The sequence below is a fragment of the Phyllobates terribilis genome, unplaced genomic scaffold, assembly GCF_046119375.1.
Source record: "Phyllobates terribilis strain yellow unplaced genomic scaffold, ASM4611937v1 Scaffold_3__8_contigs__length_932513732, whole genome shotgun sequence".
Classification (NCBI taxonomy): domain Eukaryota; kingdom Metazoa; phylum Chordata; class Amphibia; order Anura; family Dendrobatidae; genus Phyllobates; species Phyllobates terribilis.
The window spans coordinates 129,527,250-129,548,434 of NW_027362763.1; the positions used below are offsets into that span (position 1 = coordinate 129,527,250).

The 21,185-nt window shown below is 46.8% G+C and overlaps 1 protein-coding gene across 1 annotated transcript in view; it reads right to left on the reverse strand.

The window, feature by feature from the left end:
• DDX1 (DEAD-box helicase 1) overlaps window positions 1-153 on the reverse strand; it is a 37,946-nt gene extending 37,793 nt beyond the window's left edge. Inside the window, exon 1 of the mRNA XM_073674139.1 lies at window positions 49-153. Within this exon, the coding sequence (XP_073530240.1) occupies window positions 49-64 (16 nt within the window). The 5' untranslated portion in view covers window positions 65-153. The remainder of the gene's footprint in view (window positions 1-48) is intronic.
• Window positions 154-21,185: the final 21,032 nt, after the last annotated feature.

The window sequence follows — 21,185 nt, forward strand, 5'->3', positions numbered from 1 at the left end:
AGTAATGCCATTCATTGCATTACCAATCTGTCACCATATGCGCCTCACCTGCAAAAGCGGCCATGTCTACCAGTTGCCAGCGAAGACAGCACACAGAAGGAACTAGTCACAGCGCCGGAAACATCAGCTCACTCACAAGAAGGGTGATTATTTTTTTGTCTACGCTTCGCAGACATTATTCTGTAGTCGGAAGGCCTACAGGAAGGCTAAACTGATCTTCAAAAAAATGGCGGATGTCGCACAGCGCATTGCAGTCTCAGGGGACAAATATGGACGCCACATGTTTGACCTCTAGTGTTAAGTGACATGCGCGAAAGGTCGGGGCGCAGTCCCGGCGGCCATGATTGTTTGGGGCAGAGGTTCCAGTTTCTTTGTATTGTATAGTGTATGCTTTGGTTATAGGGAAAAAGAAACGTCAGTGTATTATATTTCACTTATCTAATCAGGTCCCTGCACTTTGTGAATGTGAACACAGACATAAAAAGGTTCCTTTAATCACAGAACAATTAGTCAGAATACAGCACATTTCAAGAAGAGGCATAGGTCAGGTCATTTTATGGATAACACTTATATATACATATATATAATATATATAAATAAACACACATACGCACACATATATATATATACACACATATATACACACACACACCACAAAGGCACACATTGCAATCCAAGTATATAGCAGCTTCTTCACCTGTTTGCTAAGGCTCTGTTCACACCTTTATTATGGCGTACATTTGGCATTTGTGCTGTGCTCTTCTGGCATTTGTCCGCCAGATGTACGTCTGTATGTACTTTTTTTATTTATTTATTTAATTTTTTACTTCTTTTTTTTTAAACAATATATTAAAGTGTAGTGGGCGGCACTGTCCATGCAGAAATGCACCTCAGTGTAAGCAGCAAGGTGACATTATTTTAATTTTATCTACTCTACTATATTATTACAGGAGAACAGTTCCATGAAACCGCAGACACTATATGGACAAAAGTATAGGGACCCACTTCGTAAAGGGACGCTGTAATCAGAACATGACCTATGGTTTAAATCTGGTTTTGGGGTTAAATGTATTATTAAAAAAAAAAGCATCATTTTGTGTTTATTTTCCTCACTTATATAGCACCATTAATTCCACATTGCACTGTCCCCATTGTAGCTCACAATCTAAATTCCCTATCAGTATGTCTTTGGAATGTGGGAGGAAACCCACGCAAACACAGGGAGAACATACAAACTTCTTGCAGATGTTGTCCTTGGTGGGATTTGAACCCAGGACCCCAGCGCTGCAAGGCTGCAGTGCTAACCACTGAGCAACTGTGTTCTTTTTTCTTTTTCCATATCATTTCACTCAAATCTTGCAATTTTTACACTGGCCACTTGGGCTATTTTAAACTCATATTTTCATTTTTTTCAAAAAGAGTTTTCAGCAAGCTCTTTACCAGCAGAGGCAGGATTACAATGAGAGGTAACTCCTCTTTAGCTACTAACACAGGATCCATAAATAACAATACGTGATTTAACAACTCACCCATTCCCTCTTACTTCACAATAACCATTGCACACGCTCATTAGATGCTACAATACAAAAGATCAGGGCGGAGTCCACTTATCGCTGCTAATGTGCATGTGAATTTCCTGAAATAATAAGACGTAGGAGTCTAAAAAAGCCCAAATGGCAATGTGAAAATCTCAAGATTTCTGTTTTTTTACTTTTAATACAGGTTGTGCTATGAAAAAAAAAAAAAAACATCGCTCCCACCCCACCGCCCAAAAAAATAACATTTTACACAAAAACATGATTGAAAGGAACCCTGTTACATCAGATAACGCTGTTAACCTGAAGGGTTGATATGTAAGTAGATAGCATCAAAATGGTGTCCACCCCCCATAGTGAAATGAAAGTGCTGCTCCCAGGAGAAAATTAACTTTATTCCTCCTGGGAGCCTCTGACTTTCAGGCAGTGACTGTAGCCACACCGGAGCGCCTGTACCCTGTCAGATGTGAGAGGTTCTCTTTACATTATAGGTCATTTTCTTGTTATAGCTTCCATCTAATTATTGAATTCAGATTTTTAATTTAGTCTAGTGCCCCCAGAGTATAACATCCGGCCCCTAGCCTCCCCGGTGTATAACTATAGGCCCCTCACCTCCAGTGTATAACAATTGGCCCCTCACTCCTGGTGTATAACCTCCAGCCCCTCATCCACAGTGTATAAGCATCGAGACGGTCATAGAAAATATTAAAATCTCTAAAACGCCTTTCACCCCTCTCCCTCCTCCTCTCTCTCATTTGCAGTAAGGAAACAAGAGCTTACAATCTACCAGCCTCTTTTGATAATAGGACCACACAGTTAACATATGGTGTAGTGACAAATCTAATTAAAATGCAGGAAGTCCTTATGAAGCCAAGGTGGCCGAAACAAAATGCCTTATGTAAGAAAGACTAAGAATTTGAATGGACAGGTAATGAGACAAAAGGTCTTGTCAGATAACAATAAGTAACCTGTGTTTAAGCATAGACAGAGAAATGGAAGAAGCCTTTGTCCCCAGGAAATACATTGTCCATTCAGGGGAAATGTTCTACATTTACAGTCATGGCCAAAAGTATTCAGAATGAGACAAATAGTAATTTTTCCAAAGTTTACTGCTTCATTTTTTGTAATGGCAATTTGCATATACTCCTGAATGTCAAAGAGTGATCAGCTTAACAGCAATTACTGTACTTGCAAAGTCAATATTTGCCCAGAAAATGAACTTTAACCCCCAAAACACATTTCAACATCATTGCAGTCCTGCCTTAAAAGGAGCAGCTAACATCGTTTTAGTGATTGATCCATTAACACAGGTGTGGGTGTTGATGAGGACAGGGCTGGCGATCAATCAGTCATGATTAAGTAAGAATGACATCACTGGACACTTTAAAAGGAGGCTGGTTCTTGGTATCATTGTTTCTCTTCAGTTAACCATGGTTATCTCTAAAGAAACACGTGCAGCCATCATTGCACTGCACAAAAATGCCCTAACAGGGAAGAGTATCGCAGCTACAAAGATTGCACCTCAGTCAACAATCTATCGCATCATCAAGAACTTCAAGGAGAGAGCTTCCATTGTTGTCAAAAAGGCTCCAGGGCGCCCAAGAAAGACCAGCAAGCGCCAGGACCGTATCTTAAAACTGTTTCAGCAGCGGGATCGGACTACCAGCAGTGCCGAGCTTGCTCAGGAATGGCAGCAGGCTGGTGTGAGTGCTTCTGCACGCACTGTGAGGTGGAGACTCTTTGAGCAAGGGCTGGTTTCAAGGAGGGCAGCAAAGAAGCCACTTCTCTCCAGAAAAAACATCAGGGACTGACTGATATTCTGCAAAAGGTACAGGTAGTGGACTGCTGAGGACTGGGGCAAAGTCATTTTCTCTGATGAATCCCCTTTTCGATTGTTTGGGACATCTGGAAAACAGCTTATTCGGAGAAGAAGAGGTGAGCGCTACCACCAGTCTTGTCTCATGCCAACTGTAAAGCATCCTGAAACCATTCATGTGTGGGGTTGCTTCTCAGCCAAGGGAATCGGCTCACTCGCAGTCTTGCCTAAAAACACAGCCATGAATAAAGAATGGTACCAGAATGTCCTCCAAGAGCAACTTCTCCCAACCGTCCAAGAGCAGTTTGGCGCCCAAAAATGCCTTTTCCAGTATGATGGAGCACCTTGCCATAAAGCAAAGGTGATAACTAAATGGCTCATGGAACAAAACATAGAGATTTTGGGTCCATGGCCTGGAAACTCCCCATATCTTAATCCCATTGAGAACTTGTGGTCAATCATCAAGAGACGGGAGGACAAACAAAAACCAACAAATTCTGGCAAAATGCAAGCATTGATTATGCAAGAATGGACTGCTATCAGTCAGGATTTGGTCCAAAAGTTGATTGAGAGCATGCCAGGGAGAATTACAGAGGTCTTGAAGAAGAAGGGGCAACACTGCAAATATTGACTTGCTGCATTAACTCATTCTAACTGTCAATATAACCTATTGGTACTCATAATATGATTGCAATTATATTTCTGTATGTGATATAAACATCAGACAAACACTAATAAAAACCAGAGGCCAGCAGATCATGTGAAAATATAATTTTGGTGTCATTCTCAAAACTTTTGGCCATGACTGTACATTAGACACCTTTTTTCCCTGTAAGAGAAATATCTGACACCTGTCAGAGATGGCCACTGTCCATGCAGGATACACATTTTCTTCATAAATACATTTCTGGCAGACTTAATGTCTCCAAAAAAAAATATTGAATATCGAAGTTTGAATAAATCCGATATTAGTGAGACATACATTTTCCGCGCCAGGGTGAACCAGGGAAGAAGATGCATATTTTCTCATAAATGTAACCCCAATCAATTGTGACCAGATAACAGACAACAGCCATGTCATGCTTGGTCTCTAGGTAACTGTAAAATCCCTATAAAAAATATGGCAGCTGTAAGGTAGCCCCTCTGGGGTACTCGCTTCACCGGGTCAATTAAAGCAGAGGTCCCCAACCGCCGGTCCGCGGACCAGGACCGGGCCGTTGGGGTTTTTCAGCCGGTCCGCGGCGCCGCTTGGGCCGGCGTCAGCACCCGGGCAAATGCCGGGGCTCTGAGCAGGCAGAGGGGCCCACTGGCGGTCGCGCACCCCGCTGGGCTATGGGCGGAGGAGAGCGGTGTCAGCGCCCGCCCTTCTCCGCCGCTTGCTCAGGGCCCCGGCAGCCCGATACTTACCTCTCCCCGTGCCTCCGCAGATCAGCTGTCTTCCTGCTCTGCGCTCCCTGTGACGTCTCAGGTCAGAGGGCGCGGTGACGTCTTTACACCGCGCCCTCCCCTGAGCCGTCACAGGGAGCGCTGAGCGGGAAGAAACGACAACGCTGGAGTTCGGAGCCGAGCAGCGAGCGGCGGGCAGCAGGTAGCAGGTGAGGAGAAGGGAGGTGAGTATTTGATTTTTTTTTTTTTTTTTAATGTATGGAGGCATGGGGCAGTATAAAGAGGGGAGGGGGGGCATCCTGCTTGGGGCATTATAAAGAGGAGGGGTGACAGCCTGCTTGGGGCATTATAAAGAGAGGGGGGGTGACAGCCTGCATGGGGCATTATAAAGAGGAGGGGTGACAGCCTGCATGGGGCATTATAAGGTGGGGAACAGCCTGCATGGGGCATTATAAAGAGGGGGGGATTCCTGCTTGGGGCATTATAATGAGGAGGGGTGACAGCCTGCATGGGGCATTATAAGGTGGGGACCAGCCTGCATGGGGCATTATAAGGTGGGGAACAGCCTGCACGGGGCATTATAAAGAGAGGGGGGGACATCCTGCATGGGGCATTATAAAGAGGAGGGGTGACAGCCTGCATGGGGCATTATAAAGAGGAGGGGTGACAGCCTGCATGGGGCATTATAAGGTGGGGAACAGCCTGCATGGGGCATTATAAAGAGGGGGGGCAGCCTGTATGGGGCATTATGTGGGGGGTAACAGCCTGCATGGAGCATTAAAAGGGGGGGGCCTGTATGGGGCATTATGTGGGGGGAAACAGCCTGCATGGAGCATTATAAGGGGGGGGGGGCAGCCTGTATGGGGCATTATGTGGGGGTAACAGCCTGCATGGAGCATTAAAAGGGAGGGGCCTGTATGGGGCATTATGTGGGGGGTAACAGCCTGCATGGAGCATTATAAGGGGGGGACAGCCTGTATGGGGCATTATGTGGGGAGTAACATCCTGCATGCAGCATTATATGGGGACCGGTATCCTGTATGGAGCGTTATATGGGGGCCAGTATCCTGTATGGAGCGTTATATGGGGGCCAGTATTCTGTATGGAGCCTTATATGGGGGCCAGTATTCCGTATGGGGTCTTATATGGGGGCCAGTATTCCGTATGGGGCCTTATATGGGGGCAAGTATTCCGTATGGGGCCTTATATGGGGGCAAGTATTCCGTATGGGGCCTTATATGGGGGCCAGTATTCCGTATGAAGCGTTATATGGGGGCCAGTATTCCGTATGAAGCGTTATATGGGGGCCAGTATTCCGTATGGGCGTTATATGGGGACCAGTATTCCGTATGGAGCCTTATATGGGGGCCACTATTCTGTGTGGAGCGATTCACCGGTTTCTGAGCTATTGTAGAATTTACAATAGATATCACTCATGAAGTGAAATCTTTGCATTGTACTATATATATATATTTCTCTGTGGTATCTCTGCATCATGAATCGTGGTATGTGTTAAAGGGGCCCACTGAGACTCTTTCGCCCGGGGCCCAGAAAAACCTGGAGCCGGCCCTGCCGCTGACAGCTAGCTCCGCGGCCCTGCGCCTGGTCAGAACTCGCTCTGTGTGGATTTATAATGTTTTCTGCCATAGCCGTGACAGCTCGCAGCTCCCGGCAGAGAACATTATGCAGGACGGGGTGGGGCGTCGGGCGGGTCTTAGTGACGCAGCCCTCCACAGCACAGCATGGTACCTGTTGTACGTCACGGGGCGGGTCTTAGTGACGCGGCCCTCCTGCACAGCATGGTGTGTTCCTGACGGGGTGGGGCGGCAGGCTCTCCTCACTGACACGCCCCCGGCAGAACATGTTATGTGGGGCGTGCTGGGGCAGCAGACTGGCTTCAGTGACGCGGCTCCCGGTACCGGTGTTCAGTGTGTAGCGCTGCTAAGCAGCAGCGCTGTATACACTGACGCTCAATGTACAATGCTGCTACTTAGCAGCGCTGTACACCGAGGTCCCGCCAGCATCCTCCCCATACAGCTCCACCCCTCCATAACCCCACCCCCATATGACAAAAGCCCCGCCCCCACCCCCACCGGGCCATGGAAAACTGGTCTTGCTTAAAGCCGGTCCCTGGTGCAAAAAAGGTTGGGGACCTCTGAATTAAAGCACACATGCAACGTTTTCCAGTAATATGTAGTCCAGCAGTTTATTATACCTCATAAACCGCACATAACATAGTCCATCCCAGTGGCTCGCAGGAATGTTACACATGTATCCTAGAGCCTTTTCAGTGGCAGCTATGCCCGCTTAGCTTCAAATACAGACTTCAGCAAGGTAAAGCATCAATATTCACTGATAGCGCAGATTTACCTTTGCCGGGTCTCAGCTGCTTCTGTCAGCTCGGTTCTGCCACAGCTGTTGCTTTAAGGCTTCCCAGACGTAGTCTCCAAGCCACGTGCCTTCCAAGGCCACTGGTATCTCAAACACAGGGATCCAGCCTCTGCCTTCCAGGCTAGTGGAGTCCCACACAGGGACCAGGCCTCTTGCCTCACCAGGCCACTCCAGGCCTCAGCAGGCCACTCTCTCTCTGACTCTGTTTCAAAACCACCAGAATTTATATATCCTTCTGTGCACACAGGACCTGTAATGATGTCACAGTCATGTGATCAGTCACCTGAGGGGGAGGTAAATGGTCAGCCAGAACACACCCCCTGGACATTTTAGCAATGCAGCAAGCCGCTGCATTACATATCCCCCCCTCTGTTCAAACTTGTGGGGTTGAACACATAGTATACACAATCACATTATAACCCACAGTTCACACAGAGACCATGTACTTGACAATTGCACTGCTCAGCCCCTGGAACATTAGACATCAACATTATCCCATTCCTTAGGGACCTACCATCTGTCATTGTCACTAACTTCGTCAAGTCACATTTCCGAGTCGTAACCTTGTCAGACCTCCCCCGCTCCCAGCGGTCAGTCGTAACCTTGTCAGACCTCCCCCACTCCCAGCGGTCAATACAGCAGTGTGACTCACTTGCCCTTGTATCTAAGGTCAGGTCTGACTTCGTGCTGTCCCGTACTCTATTGGGTCATTTGTATGGGCCTCTCAGACCTGAGTTACTGGAGGTCTCACTGTCCTCAGGACATCTTGAAAAGTCTCTAACTTCTACTGTAGCCGTCCTATTATTTGAAGGGCCCTTTCTCTGTCTGGTCTCACAATTTATAGACGGCTGCCAGACGATGCTGTCTTTCCATTCGCAGTCAGGCGAGATTCAACTGTTCTACCTCTCGCAGGTAGATCACTCAGTACTCCATCAGCATGCGTACATTTGCAAGATTTTCTTCCGTTCCGACAGCAAAGAAGGGCACCATGCCGTCTTCATCTGGTATCCAGTCCTGATGATCACGTGGACTGCTTACTATCATCACACCAGACTTCTTTACCATCATTTGCATGGTTCAGTCATTTCTCCCAATGAGCTTTGTTACCAAAGCATGAGGCACCCGGATGACTTCTTCCCGCAGACTTTGTCATGGGTGTGTCGCCACGAAGATCGTCGCGACTACACAGCCTGACTTCTCGCAGCTGAGTTTTTGGTGCTTTGTGTTTTTTGGTTGTGAGGGAGTTAATTCTCTCTCTGTGTGCTTGACGAGGCTCAGCCTCGCCCAGCTGCAGTTAATGCTGCAATATTGGGATTCCTTCAAATACCTGCTGGTCTGTTAGGGAAGTTGTCGGTGAAAGCATTTCTTGCAGACCTTCAGAGTGGATCGTTGTTTGGTGGAGTTCGGAGCGAGGAGTATGCGGTGTGGTTTGTTCCCTTCCTCCCTTTATCATTTATCTCCTAACCTGTTGTTGTTCCCTCTGTAATTGTGGTGTTAGTTTTTGTATGCAAGGTGATTTTTGGTTTTCCCCTTGTACTGTCTTGTTTGTCTAGTACTGTGTTTTGGGCATTTTCTATCCTGTTTCCCATTGTTGTGATCGGGGTCCTTCTCAGGACTAGATTACTTAGGTTCAGGGATATTCAGGAGTTTAGGGTTACGCTGGCGGCCTGGATCTCTGTACCATTAACAGTACCTCCAGGTTGAGGGATTAGTCAGGGCCCCCGTCTAGGATCAGCTCAGGCCCCTGACCCCCCTGTACGCTGAGACAGCGTGACAGACTTTGAGCTTTTCTCATAAGCTCCAGTTGACTAATGGCTTGTTCCGTCTTCAACCGGACAAACTGCTACGTGCGAATACATCGCCAGTGCATGTCACTTAGGATAGCCACCCTCTTCACTGTGACTTCGGTTGTGGACAGGACAACCAGCTGTTTAGCTTCTGAGGTTGAGTACACCTTACAGGCTCCCACGGCCTTCTTGAACTCTTCATGCACTGACTCTCTGGTGCATTCTTCTCTCAAATCTTCTGGTACATCTATGAGACACTTGTACCGAGACGTTTCTGTCTCACCAGTGGTCTCCAAATGAACATCTGGCTCAGGTTTCAGGGACAGCTGACTTTCAGCTTCTTCACCCTGTATGCTTCCCCTGAGCAGACTCACAGCTATGAACTCAAGAATTCTTGTCTTGTCCACTTCCATTTCATACTTATCTTCTTTTAACACTCTTTCAGCTCTCCTCAGGTCCACCTTCTCATGGTATAAAGGATTAAGCGCAACTTGTTTGCCCTTTTCCTTTTCCAAGGAATCCTCATTCACTGACTGGTACTTTGCCAGGCAACCCTTGAGCTCGACAACTTCTTCCTCTAGCTCAGCTACTCGCCTCTCAGCACCCCATCTCTGAAGCTCTTCCTGCTTCAACTGCTCCTTTATCAGCAGAATTCTCTCAGACCTCTCTGTCTCCAATGCGCCCACTCGGCTCTCGACAGCCAGTCTCTCAAGCTTCTGCATTTCTTCAGGACACTCCATTTTGCTGCAGAACGTTTGCAGCTGGACATCTAACCACTTCTCCACTCCATCTGGGGATACTGCTCCATTCATAGCCATCCCGGTACACTGTTCACACTAGACACTTCACACCGCTCTCCCCGGAAAATTTTTGTGGCCCCACCAAGCCACAGCAAACAAGGTTTGAGTGCGACGACAATTTTCGTAACCTCGCCGAGTTACAGCAAGATGCTTTAATCTTCGTGACCCCGCTGAGCCACAGCAAACCAGGTTTGAGTACGACGACAATTTTCGTAACCCCGCCGAGTTACAGCAAGATGCTTTAATCTTCGTGACCCCGCCGAGCCACAGCAAGATTCTTGCATCCACAATCGTCGTCCTGTGCCGTTACCCCTAGCAACCAGGCTGCAGTTGCCCGCATTCTCCACCACATGTAAGATAGCGCTATTCATCACTCTGGGGCACTCGCTTCACCGGGTCAATTAAAGCACACATACAACGTTTTCCGGTAATATGTAGCCCAGCAGTTTATTACACCTCATAAACCGCACATAACATAGTCCATTTCAGTGGCTCGCAGGAATGTTACACATGTATCCTAGAGCCTTTTCAGTGGCAGCTATGCCCGCTTGGCTTCAAATAACAGACTTCAGCAAGGTACAGCAACAATATTCACTGATTTACCTTTGCCGGGTCTCAGCTGCTTCTGTCAGCTCGGTTCTGCCACAGCTGTTGCTTTAAGGCTTCCCAGACGTAGTCTCCAAGCCACGTGCCTTCCAAGGCCATTGGTATCTCAAACACAGGGATCCAGCCTCTGCCTTCCAGGCTAGTGGAGTCCCACTCAGGGACCAGGCCTCTCGCCTTTCAAGGCTACTGGTATCTCAAACACAAGGATCCAGCCTCTGCCTTCCAGGCTAGTGGAGTCCCACACAGGGACCAGGCCTCTTGCCTCACCAGGCCACTCCAGGCCTCACCAGGCCACTCTCTCTCTGGCTCTGTTTCAAAACCACCAGGATTTATATATCCTTCTGTGCACACAGGACCTGTGATGATGTCACAGTCATGTGATCAGTCACCTGAGGGGGAGGTGAATGGTCAGCCAGAACACACTCCCTGGACATTCTAGCAATGCAGCAAGCCGCTGCATTACACAGCGATCTTGAACTTCTGCGACCATCAGGAGTGAAGTTATCGCATAAGTGTGATTTTCATAAAATCCTGAAGGGCTGAGGACAACCCACAACCTGGCCCATGTGAGGTCATCACGGGGAGTGTGTGGGTGTTACTCAGGTGCTAATAAAAGATCAAGCCAAATTATGATCCATGTTCCTGTAGAGAGATACATACAGTTGTGCTCAAAAGTTTACATACCCCGGCAGAATTTTTGCTTTCTTGGCCTTGTTTCAGAGAATATGAAGAATAACAAAAAACTTTTTCTCCACTCATGATTATTGGTTGGGGGAAGTCATTTATTGTCAAACTACTGTGTTTTCTTTTTTTTTAGATCTTAATGGCAACCAAAAACCTCAAATGACCCTGATCAAAAGTTCACATACCCCAGTTCTTAATTCCGTGAATTGCCCCCTCTAACATTAATGACAGCTTGAAGTCTTTTGTGGTAGTTGTGGATGAGGTTCTTTATTTTCTCAGATGGTAAAGCTGCCCATTCTTCTTGGCAAAAAGCCTCCAAAAAGCCTCCAATTCCAGTAAATTCCTGGGCTGTCTAGCATGAACTGCTCGCTTTGAGAAATCCCCAGAGTGGCTCAATGATATTGAGGTCAGGAGACTGAGATGGCCACTCCAGAACCTTCAATTTGTTCTGCTGTAGGCAATGGCAGGTCAACTTGACCTTGTGTTTTGGATCGTTGTCATGTTGGAATGTCCAAGTACGTCCCAAGCGCAGCTTCCGGGCTGATGAGTTCAAATTTGCCTCCAGTATTTGCTGAAACGTGCTGCATTCATCTTTCCATCATCTTTTACCAAGTTTCCTGTGCCTTTGTAGCTCACACATCCCCAAAACATCAGCGATCCACCTCCGTGCTTTACTGTAGGAGTGGTGTTCCTTTCATCATAGGTCTTGTTGACTTCTCTCCAAATGTAATGTTTATGGTTGTGGCCAAAAAGTTCAATTTTGGTCTCATCACTCCAAATGACCTTGTTCCTGAAGTTTTGAGGCTTGTCTCTGTTATGTTTGGCGTATTGTAGATACTTTGTGGCATTTGGCAGTAATGGCTTTCTTCTGGCGATTTGACCATGCCGCCCATTTTTCTTCAAGTGCCTCCTTATTGTGCATCTTGAAACATCCATACCGCTAGTTTTCAGAGAGTCCTGAATTTCAGATGATGTTATTTGTGAGTTTTTCTTTGCATCCCAAACAATTTTCCTGGCAGTTGTGGCCAAAATTTTTGTTGGTCTACCGGACCGTGGTTTGGTTTTTACAGAGCCCCTGATTTTTCATTTGTTAATCACAGTTTGAACGCTGCTGACTGGCATTATCAATTCCTTGGATATATTTTTGTATCCCTTACCTGTGTTATACTGTTCAACTAACTTTTCCCGTAGATCCGTTGACAATTCTTTTGCTTTCCCCATGACTCACAATCCAGAAACGTCAGTGGCTGGATGAAAGATGCAAGACTCTGTCTGGATCCCAGAAACTCACTCAGCTTTTATGCCCTGATTACAAGCAAACAGGTCACAGGTGAGGATGTTACCTTTAGTAGCCATTCAAACCCATTTGTGTCAAATTCTGTGCATGTTATCAGGCCAAAATCACCAGGGTATGTGAACTTTTGATCAGGGTCATTTGGATGTTTTTGGTGGTCATTAAGATTTAAAAAGAGATGGCTTCACTTAACCAATAACCATGAGTGGAGAAAAAGTTTTTTGGTTATCATTCATATTCTCTGAAACAAGGCCAAGAAAGCTAAAATTCTGCTGGGGTATGTAAACTTTTGAGCACAACTGTACATCGTGTATGCATGATCCCGTTCCCTGAACGTCCCCAAGCGAAGCGCTCTCCTTCGGCTAAACTGAATAGTCTCTGCGATTGGTGTAATAAGTTCTTTTGTTTTATCCTTTTATTTTCTGTAACTGTATATGCTGTATTGTTTTGTCCCCTTTGTAAAATCTTTTGTATATTTTTCATAAACACTGCCTCGTTTTGGATTAAATATAAAATTTAATAGTTCTGTTCCTTTTGTTATGTAAACCGCTCCTCAAAGCCATACCTACCAGGCCTCCAGTCAGCCTGTAAAAACGACTGGTGGTGGCAGCTAATAACCTTTCTGAGGTTATCGTGGAGTTAGCAGGGATCGTACGTGGGTATATACATATTCCATGCATTGGAATCCGGAGGTGTATATACCATACGCTCACTGTTAGTTTTCCAATAACCGGCCTATTAGTGGAGACAGCCTGCAGCCTTCTCGATTGATCGTCGACCAATTGTGTAATTAACCGGACGATAGGGGGAAGCAGAGAGTTGTTCGCTCCAAAAGATCACAGCGTGACCTTCCTGGGCTGTGTGATATCTTGACATAGCCCCTTGTCCCCCTGAAACATAAGTGACAGGTAGCGGGCTGTGCGATATCTTGACACAGCCCCCCTACCTGTCACTAATATATCTACGATTTTAAATTGACCTTTTTTGATATTGCTATATTAATAAACTATATTTTTTAATAATTGATCTCATTAAATTTTTTTTTCCTTAAATTGTCCTTTTGGCTCCTTGCCAAATATTCTATTACATCAATGTTATTGGGTTTTTCCCAGAATTGTGGGAGTATGCTACCGATTTATACCCATCATTTTGGGTTCATGATATTTAGTCTGTTATGCCAGCTGTACAGTTTGATAGAGAAGAGACCATGCTATGGGTTTTTTATTCAGGTGTCAACCTTAATTCCAGTTGAGGGAAATCTTAATGCATCAGCACAAGACATTGTGGACAATCATACCCTTCAACTTTTTGGGGACAGTTTGGGAAAGGCACATTTCGGTTACCCATGACTGTGCCCAGTGCACAAGGTCCATACCGACATGGTTGGGATAACTTATTGTGGAAGAACATGACCGTAGGCACAGAGTCCGGTGTAACAGGCCAAATTAACCCCTGCAATAATAATAATAATAATAATCTTTTTATTTATATAGTGCCAACATATTCCACAGCGCTTCACAATTCAGACAATTTACAGACATTATGGGCGCTGTCCCCATTGGGGTTCACAATCTACATTCCCTATCAGTATGTTTTTGGAGTGTGTGAGGAAACCCACACAAACACAGGGAGAATATACAAACTCCTTGCAGATGTTGTCATTGGTGGGATTTGAACCCAGGACCCCAGTGCTGCTAGGCTGCTGTGCTAACCACTGAGCCACCATGATGTCCATATTAAACCCGGGTATAGTTTGGCCAAAGCCAGAATATTCCCCAAGGGATAAACTGTCCTAGGCCTAACTATACCCGGGGGTGTAAAATAGCCTAGGCGAAACTATACCCCTCTATTTTATGAGCCCTTGTAAATGAGATAGATTTTAGATGCCATTTTTTAATAACTTAAAACTGACTTTCAAGTAGTGGGAAGGTATTTGTGTTGTTAATCACATGATGTAGATTGATCTTACAATACAATGTGACTGGTAATGGACAAGAGTCATTGCATCTGAGATTACACTGTTGTCCATTAAGATAAGTGCTTTTAATTTAAATATGTAAACACTACTGAGAAGTGTGCTAGTCTTAGGGTATGTGCACACGATGCAGAAATGAAGCAGAAAATTTCTGCATCATTTCTGCATCTCCCTGGCAGAAAAAACGCATGCAGATTGTGCATGCGTTTTTCCTGCAGAATACATGCGGATCCACATGCAGATTCACATGCGTTTCCGCATGCAGATTGACAAGCGCTTTCCAGGCGATGTTAGCATCACCTGGAAAGTGCTTGACAACTAGGTCACAATATATAAATCCATGCAAACAGCATGGATTTATACAGTGTGAACCGAGAGCGTGTATATACTTACCTCCGATGGCCCGCGCTGTCCTGCTCACTCCGTTCTCCCGGCTGCCGGCAACTTTGAATTGAAAGACCTGCCGACGTCAGCGTCACGTGACCCGTCACATGACTCTGACGTCACCGCAGGTCCTACAACTCACTGCAAGTGCCGGGAACCAAGCGGGAGCGCTGCGCGGGCCGACAGAAGGTAAGAATACATTTATTTTTTATTTTATTCTTCTTTTTACAGCTTTTTTAATGGTACCTGGGTGTGGATGAGACTCTCCTCTCCTCCACACCCGGGTACCATCCGCACATTAGAACGCACCAATTACGCAAGTACAAATGCTGTCTTGCGGAATTGGCGCGTTCTAATGCAAGTCAATGGCGGCGAAATCGCCGCGTTTCCGCAAAATTAATTGACATGCTGCGGATTTTTGACCGCAGCGTTAACGCTGCGGAAAAATCCGCATCATGGGCACAGCACATGCGGATTTCCATTGGGGAACATTGCTGCCCTTCTACCATGCGTTTTTCATGCGTTTCCGCGGCGTTTACGCAACTGCAAAAACGCCGCGGAAACGCATGAAATACGCATCGTGTGAACACAGCCTTATTTTATCTTTCTGGAAGTCTAACATCTGAGATGTGTGATGTTTGTTGTAATTACTTAGATGTTAGAGTTCCACAAAGATAAAAGATGGCTATCACACTTCTCAGTAGTGTTTACACATTCATTTAAAAGCACTTAGCTAAACCCTTAGAATGCAATTGTAACTTGATCTTATCACTTCACTGGTTTTCTCACCCTGTCTCTGATTGGTTGAAAAGTGTGCAGATCTCTTTCTATTATACTCAGATAGACAGCTGCTTTTAATGTGTAACTACTGAGAAGCGCAGTAGGATTCTTTACCTCATTATATCTTTGTGAACTTCTAATATTTTTACTGATTGAAGTTTTTCTGGTTCAAGTAATAAAAGTCTATGTGTTTAAAGCTTTAAGATTTAAGTCAGTTATCTTCTCACATAACTTGAATGTTGAAAAGTTAAGTAATTATTGTGCATGATATGCTGCTGATATCAAGGGGGGTATAATCTAGCATGAGGAAGTATAAATTGGCCTAGGCCATAATATACCCGGGGTATAATCTGGGCCGGCGTTAGGGGCAGGCAGACTAGGCATCTGCCTAAGGCCCCCACTCTCCCAGGAGCCTCCAGCCAGTGGCATGCCGCTAATAGCGGAACAACACGCGGCAGCTACGGGGCCTATGAGTCAGTGGGGCCGATGCCAGTGCCGCCCCCTTCCCCTGCATCGCAGATTCAACTATATCGGCATCATAGATGTCGGTACAGTTGAAAGAGTTGATGGAAGAGAGAGCGTCATGTGACACTCCCTCTCCCATCATTCGTTCTCTGCCTCTGTCGCAGCAGCGCGATGACATAATTTCATCGCGCATCGGACAGTGGAGCTGCTGAAACTCTGTGCAGAGACCGGAGGAACGAGGAGAGGTAAGTTTGTATTTATTTTTTACATCAGTGAGTAAATGGTGGTCATAATACTGCAAGGCTATTGGGAGTGCATTATACTATATGGGGGCATATGGAGCTGCATTATACTATATGGTGGCATATGGGGCTGCATTATACTATATGGGAGCATATGGGGCTGCATTATACTATATGGGGGCATATGGAGCTGCATTATACTATATGGGGGCATATGGCGCTGCATTATACTATATGGGGGCATATGGGGCTGCGTTATGCTATTTGGGGGCATATGGGGCTGCGTTATACTATATGGGGGCATATGGGGCTGCATTATACTATAGGGGGGCATATGGAGCTGCATTATACTATATGGGGGCATATGGGGCTGCGTTATACTACATGTGTGGATATGGGGCTGCATTATACTATATGGGGCTGCATCATACTATATGGGGGCTTATGGGGCTGCATTACACTATATGGGTCTGCATTATACTATATGGGGGCATAAAACAGAGTTCATCATCTTTCCACCCTCTCATTCATATCCCCCATCTGACCTATCCATCAACGTCAATGGCGGTTCACTCTCCCCAGTCCCACAAGCTCGCTGCCTTGGGGTAACCCTGGACTCTGATCTCTCCTTCAAACCACACATCCAAGCCCTTTCCACTTCCTGCCGACTCCAACTCAAAAATATCTCCCGGATCCATGCATTCCTCAGCAAAGACTCTGCAAAAACACTAGTGCATGCCCTCATCATCTCCCGCCTTGACTACTGCAACCTCCTGCTCTGTGGCCTCCCTTCTAACACTCTTGCACCCCTCCAATCCATCCTAAACTCTGCTGCCCGACTAATCCACCTGTCCCCTCGCTATTCCCCGGCCTCTCCTCTCTGTCAATCTCTTCACTGGCTCCCCATCGCCCAGAGACTCCAGTTCAAAACCCTAACCATGACATACAAAGCCATTCACAACCTGTTTCCTCCATATATCTCTGACCTAGTCCCCCGCTACATACCCGCACGCAACCTCCGATCCTCACAAGATCTTCTTCTCTACTCCCCTCTAATCTCCTCCTCCCACAATCGCATACAAGATTTCTCCCGTGCTTCCCCTCTTCTCTGGAACTCTCTACCTCAACACATCAGACTCTCGTCGACCGTGGAAACCTTCAAAAAGAGCCTGAAGACCCACCTCTTCCGACAAGCCTACAACCTGCAGTAACCACCGCTGCACGACCAGCTCTACCCTCACCTACTGTATCCTCACCCATCCCTTGTAGATTGTGAGCCCTCGCGGGCAGGGTAATTAGTTATTGTAATTGTTCTTGTATGTATACCCCTTTTTCACATGTAAAGTGCCATGGAATAAATGGTGCTATAATAATAAATAATAATAATAATAAAACAAAGCCATCCACAACCTGTCTCCTCCATACATCTGTGACCTAGTCTCCCGGTACTTACTTGCACGCAACCTCCGATCCTCACAAGATCTCCTTCTCTACTCCCCTCTTATCCCCTCTTCCCACAATCGCATACAAGATTTCTCCTGCGCATCCCCCCTACTCTGGAACTCTCTACCCCAACACATCAGACTCTCGCCTACCATGGAAGCCTTCAAAAGAAACCTGAAGACCTACCTCTTCCGACAAGCCTACAACCTGCAGTAACCACGGCTTCACCACATTACTGCATGACCTCCTCTACCCCCACCTACTGTATCCTCACCCATCCCTTGTAGACTGTGAGCTCTCGCGGGCAGGGTCCTCGCTCCTCCTGGACCAGTCGCTGACTCGTTTTGTTAAGATTATGTAAATGTTTTTGCTATGTATATCCCTATCACATGTAAAGCGCCATGGAATAAATGGCGCTATAATAATAAATAATAATAATAATAATATGGGGCTGCATTATACTATATGGGGGCATATGGGGCTGCATTATACTATATGGGAGCATATGGAGCTGCATTATACTATATAGGGGCTACATTATATTATATGGGCCTGCATTATACTGTATGGGGGGCTGAATTATATTACATGAGCATGCATTATACTAGATGAGGCTACATTATATTATATGGGCATGTATACTAGATGGGGGCTGCAATATACTATATGGGGCTACATTATATGTGCATGCATTATAATAGATGGTGAGGCTGCATTATACTATATGGGGGCTACGGTTTTTTATATGGAGCTGCATTATACTGTATGGGGGCTATTTATACTATATGGGGGCTACATTATACTCTAAGGGGTTCTGCATTATACTCTATGGGGGCTACATTATATTCTATGGGGGCTGCATTATACTCTATGGGGGTTGCACTATATTCTATGGGGGCTGTACTATACTCTGTGGGGGCTGCACTATACTCTGTGGGGGCGGCACTATACTCTGTGGGGGCGGCATTATACTCTATCAAGGACTGTAGACTGTGTATTATACTGTATGTACTCTGGGGGCTGCATTATATTGTATGGAGGACTAGGGGTAGTGCATTATACTGTATGGAGGACTAAAGGGTGCATTATACTATATGGAGGACTATGTGGGGCCCATTATTCTGTATGGAGGACTATGGGGTCTGCATTGTACTATATGGAATCATATGGAGCTGCATTATACTATATGGGGGCATATGGAGCTGCATTATACTATATGGGGGCTACATTATATTATATGGGCCTGCATTATACTATATGGGGGACTGCATTATATTACATGAGTATGCATTATACTAGATGAGGCTACATTATATTATATGGACATGTATTATACTAGATGGGGGGCTACAATATACTATATGGGGTGTAATGCAGCGGCTTAGCGGCTTACTGCATTGCTAGTATGTCCAGGGGGTGTGCTCTAGCTGACCATTTACCTCCCCCTCAGGTGACTGATAACGTGATGTGACATCATCACAGGTCCTGTGTGCACAAAAGGATATATAAACCCTGGTAGTTTTGAAACAGGGAGATAAAGAGCGGCCTGGTGAGCCCTAGAAAGAGAGGCCTGGTCCCTGTGTGGGACTCCACTAGCCTGGAAGGCAGAGGCTGGATCCCCCTGTGTTTGAGATACCAGTAGCCTTGGTAGGTACGTGGCCCGGAGGCCCCATCTGGGAAGCCTTAAAGCCACAGCAGTGGCAGAACCGAGCTGACTGAAGCAGCTACGACCCGGCAAAGGTAAAAACGCTGCTTGATGTGGACATTGATATTGTTACCTTGCTGAAGGCTGTATCTGGGGCCAAGTGGTTAATTCTGTCACTAGAAAGGCTCTGGGATATTATGTGTAACATGTCGGCGAGCCACTGAGATGGACTATGTTATGAGCGGTTTATGAGATGTAATAAACTGCTGGACTGTGAATTACCGGAAAAATGTTGCATGTGTGCTTTGATTGACCTGGTGAAGCGAGTGCCCCCCAGCGTGATGAATAGCGCTACCTTACATGTGGTGGAGAATGCGGCCAACTGGAGCCTGGTTGCTAGGGGTAACGGCACAGGACAACGATTGTGGATGCAAGCATCTTGCTGTAGCTCGGCGTGGTCACGACGATTAAAGCATCTGGCTGTTGTAACATCCCTAGCGGCATGCTTGCATGGCTTACCATCTCCCACCATGCAAGACCGCAATCTTACCTATCAGGCCAGGCTGCACACTTTGCTCCAGTACCTGCTGTTTGTATGTCTCTTGTCTGCTGGCTTAGAGCGGCGGCGTTGTTGCTTCCTGATTCTTAAAGCTACAGTGTGCGCAGTCCTAATGCGTCCCCAGCCTATTGCTGTGAGTCACTGGATACTTAAACCCCCTCCACCCAGTAGGAGGTGCCTGAGCAACACTTTCTTACAGTGTGTTCTGTGCAACTGTGAGTTGCCAGGTCCTGTCCTGAATCTAGTCTGTTTCCGCCACCCTGGGGGCTGAGTACTCAGGGCCGTTACCTGTATCTCTGACTTCTAGTCTGTTTCCGCCACCCTGGGGGCTGAGTTCCCAGGCTCGTTCCTGTATCTTGTTCCTGGTTCAGTTCCTGTCTGAACAGTGTACTAGCCCGTTACCTGTTTGTCTCTATGTCCGAACCTTCCCTTTTCCTGCAGTGTCTGAACCAGCACCTAACTCCAACTCGTTGTCTCTGTACTTCTGTTTGTGAGTTTTGTGTCCACTCGCTACTTCATTGTAAGTACCTTGTGTGTATCTGGTTCTGCTTGTCCCCTTTCCCTGCCTCCGTATCTACCTCCTGTGTTTTAACCATCTTCCTGTATTTTCCAGTCTGTTCCATGTGAACAGAGCCCTGTCCTGTCTGCCTGCACCTTCTGCTCTGTTCTGCTCTGCTTGTTCACCACACCTGCGGTTCCTCTCTGCTTGCTCACCGCACCGGCGGTTCCGCTCTGCTTGTTCACCGCACCTGCGGTTCCGCTCTGCTCTGCTTGTTCACCGCACCTGCGGTTCCGCTCCGCTCTGCTGGTTCGCGCACCTGCGGTTTTGCTCCGCTCTGCTTGTTCACCGCACCAGCAGGTTCCGCTCTGCTCTGCTTGTTCACCGAACCTGCGGTTCCGCTCTGCTCTGCTTGTTCAACCCACCGGTGGTTCCGCTCTGCTCTGCTTGTTCACCTCACCTGCGGTTCCGCTCTGCTTTGCTTGTTCACCGCACCTGCGGTTCCGCTCTGCTCTGCTTGTTCACTGCACCTGCGGTTCCGCTCTGCTCTGCTTGTTCACCGCACCTGTGGTTCCGCTCTGATCTGCTTGTTCGCCACACCTGCGGTTCAGCTCCGCTCTGCTTGTTTTCTGCGCCTGCGGTTTTGCTCCGCTCTGCTTGTTCGTCGCACCTGCGGTTTTGCTCCGCTCTACTTGTTCGCCGCGCTTGCGGTTTTGCTTCGCTCTGCTTGTTCACCAAACCTGCGGTTTCGCCCTGTTCACCGCTCCGGCGGTTCTGCTCTGCTTGTTCACCGCACCGGCGGTTTCGCTCTGCTCTGCTTGTTCACCGCATTGGCGGTTTCGCTCTGCTCTGCTGTCCACCTCACCTGCAGCTCCGTTCCTGTGTCCCAGTCTG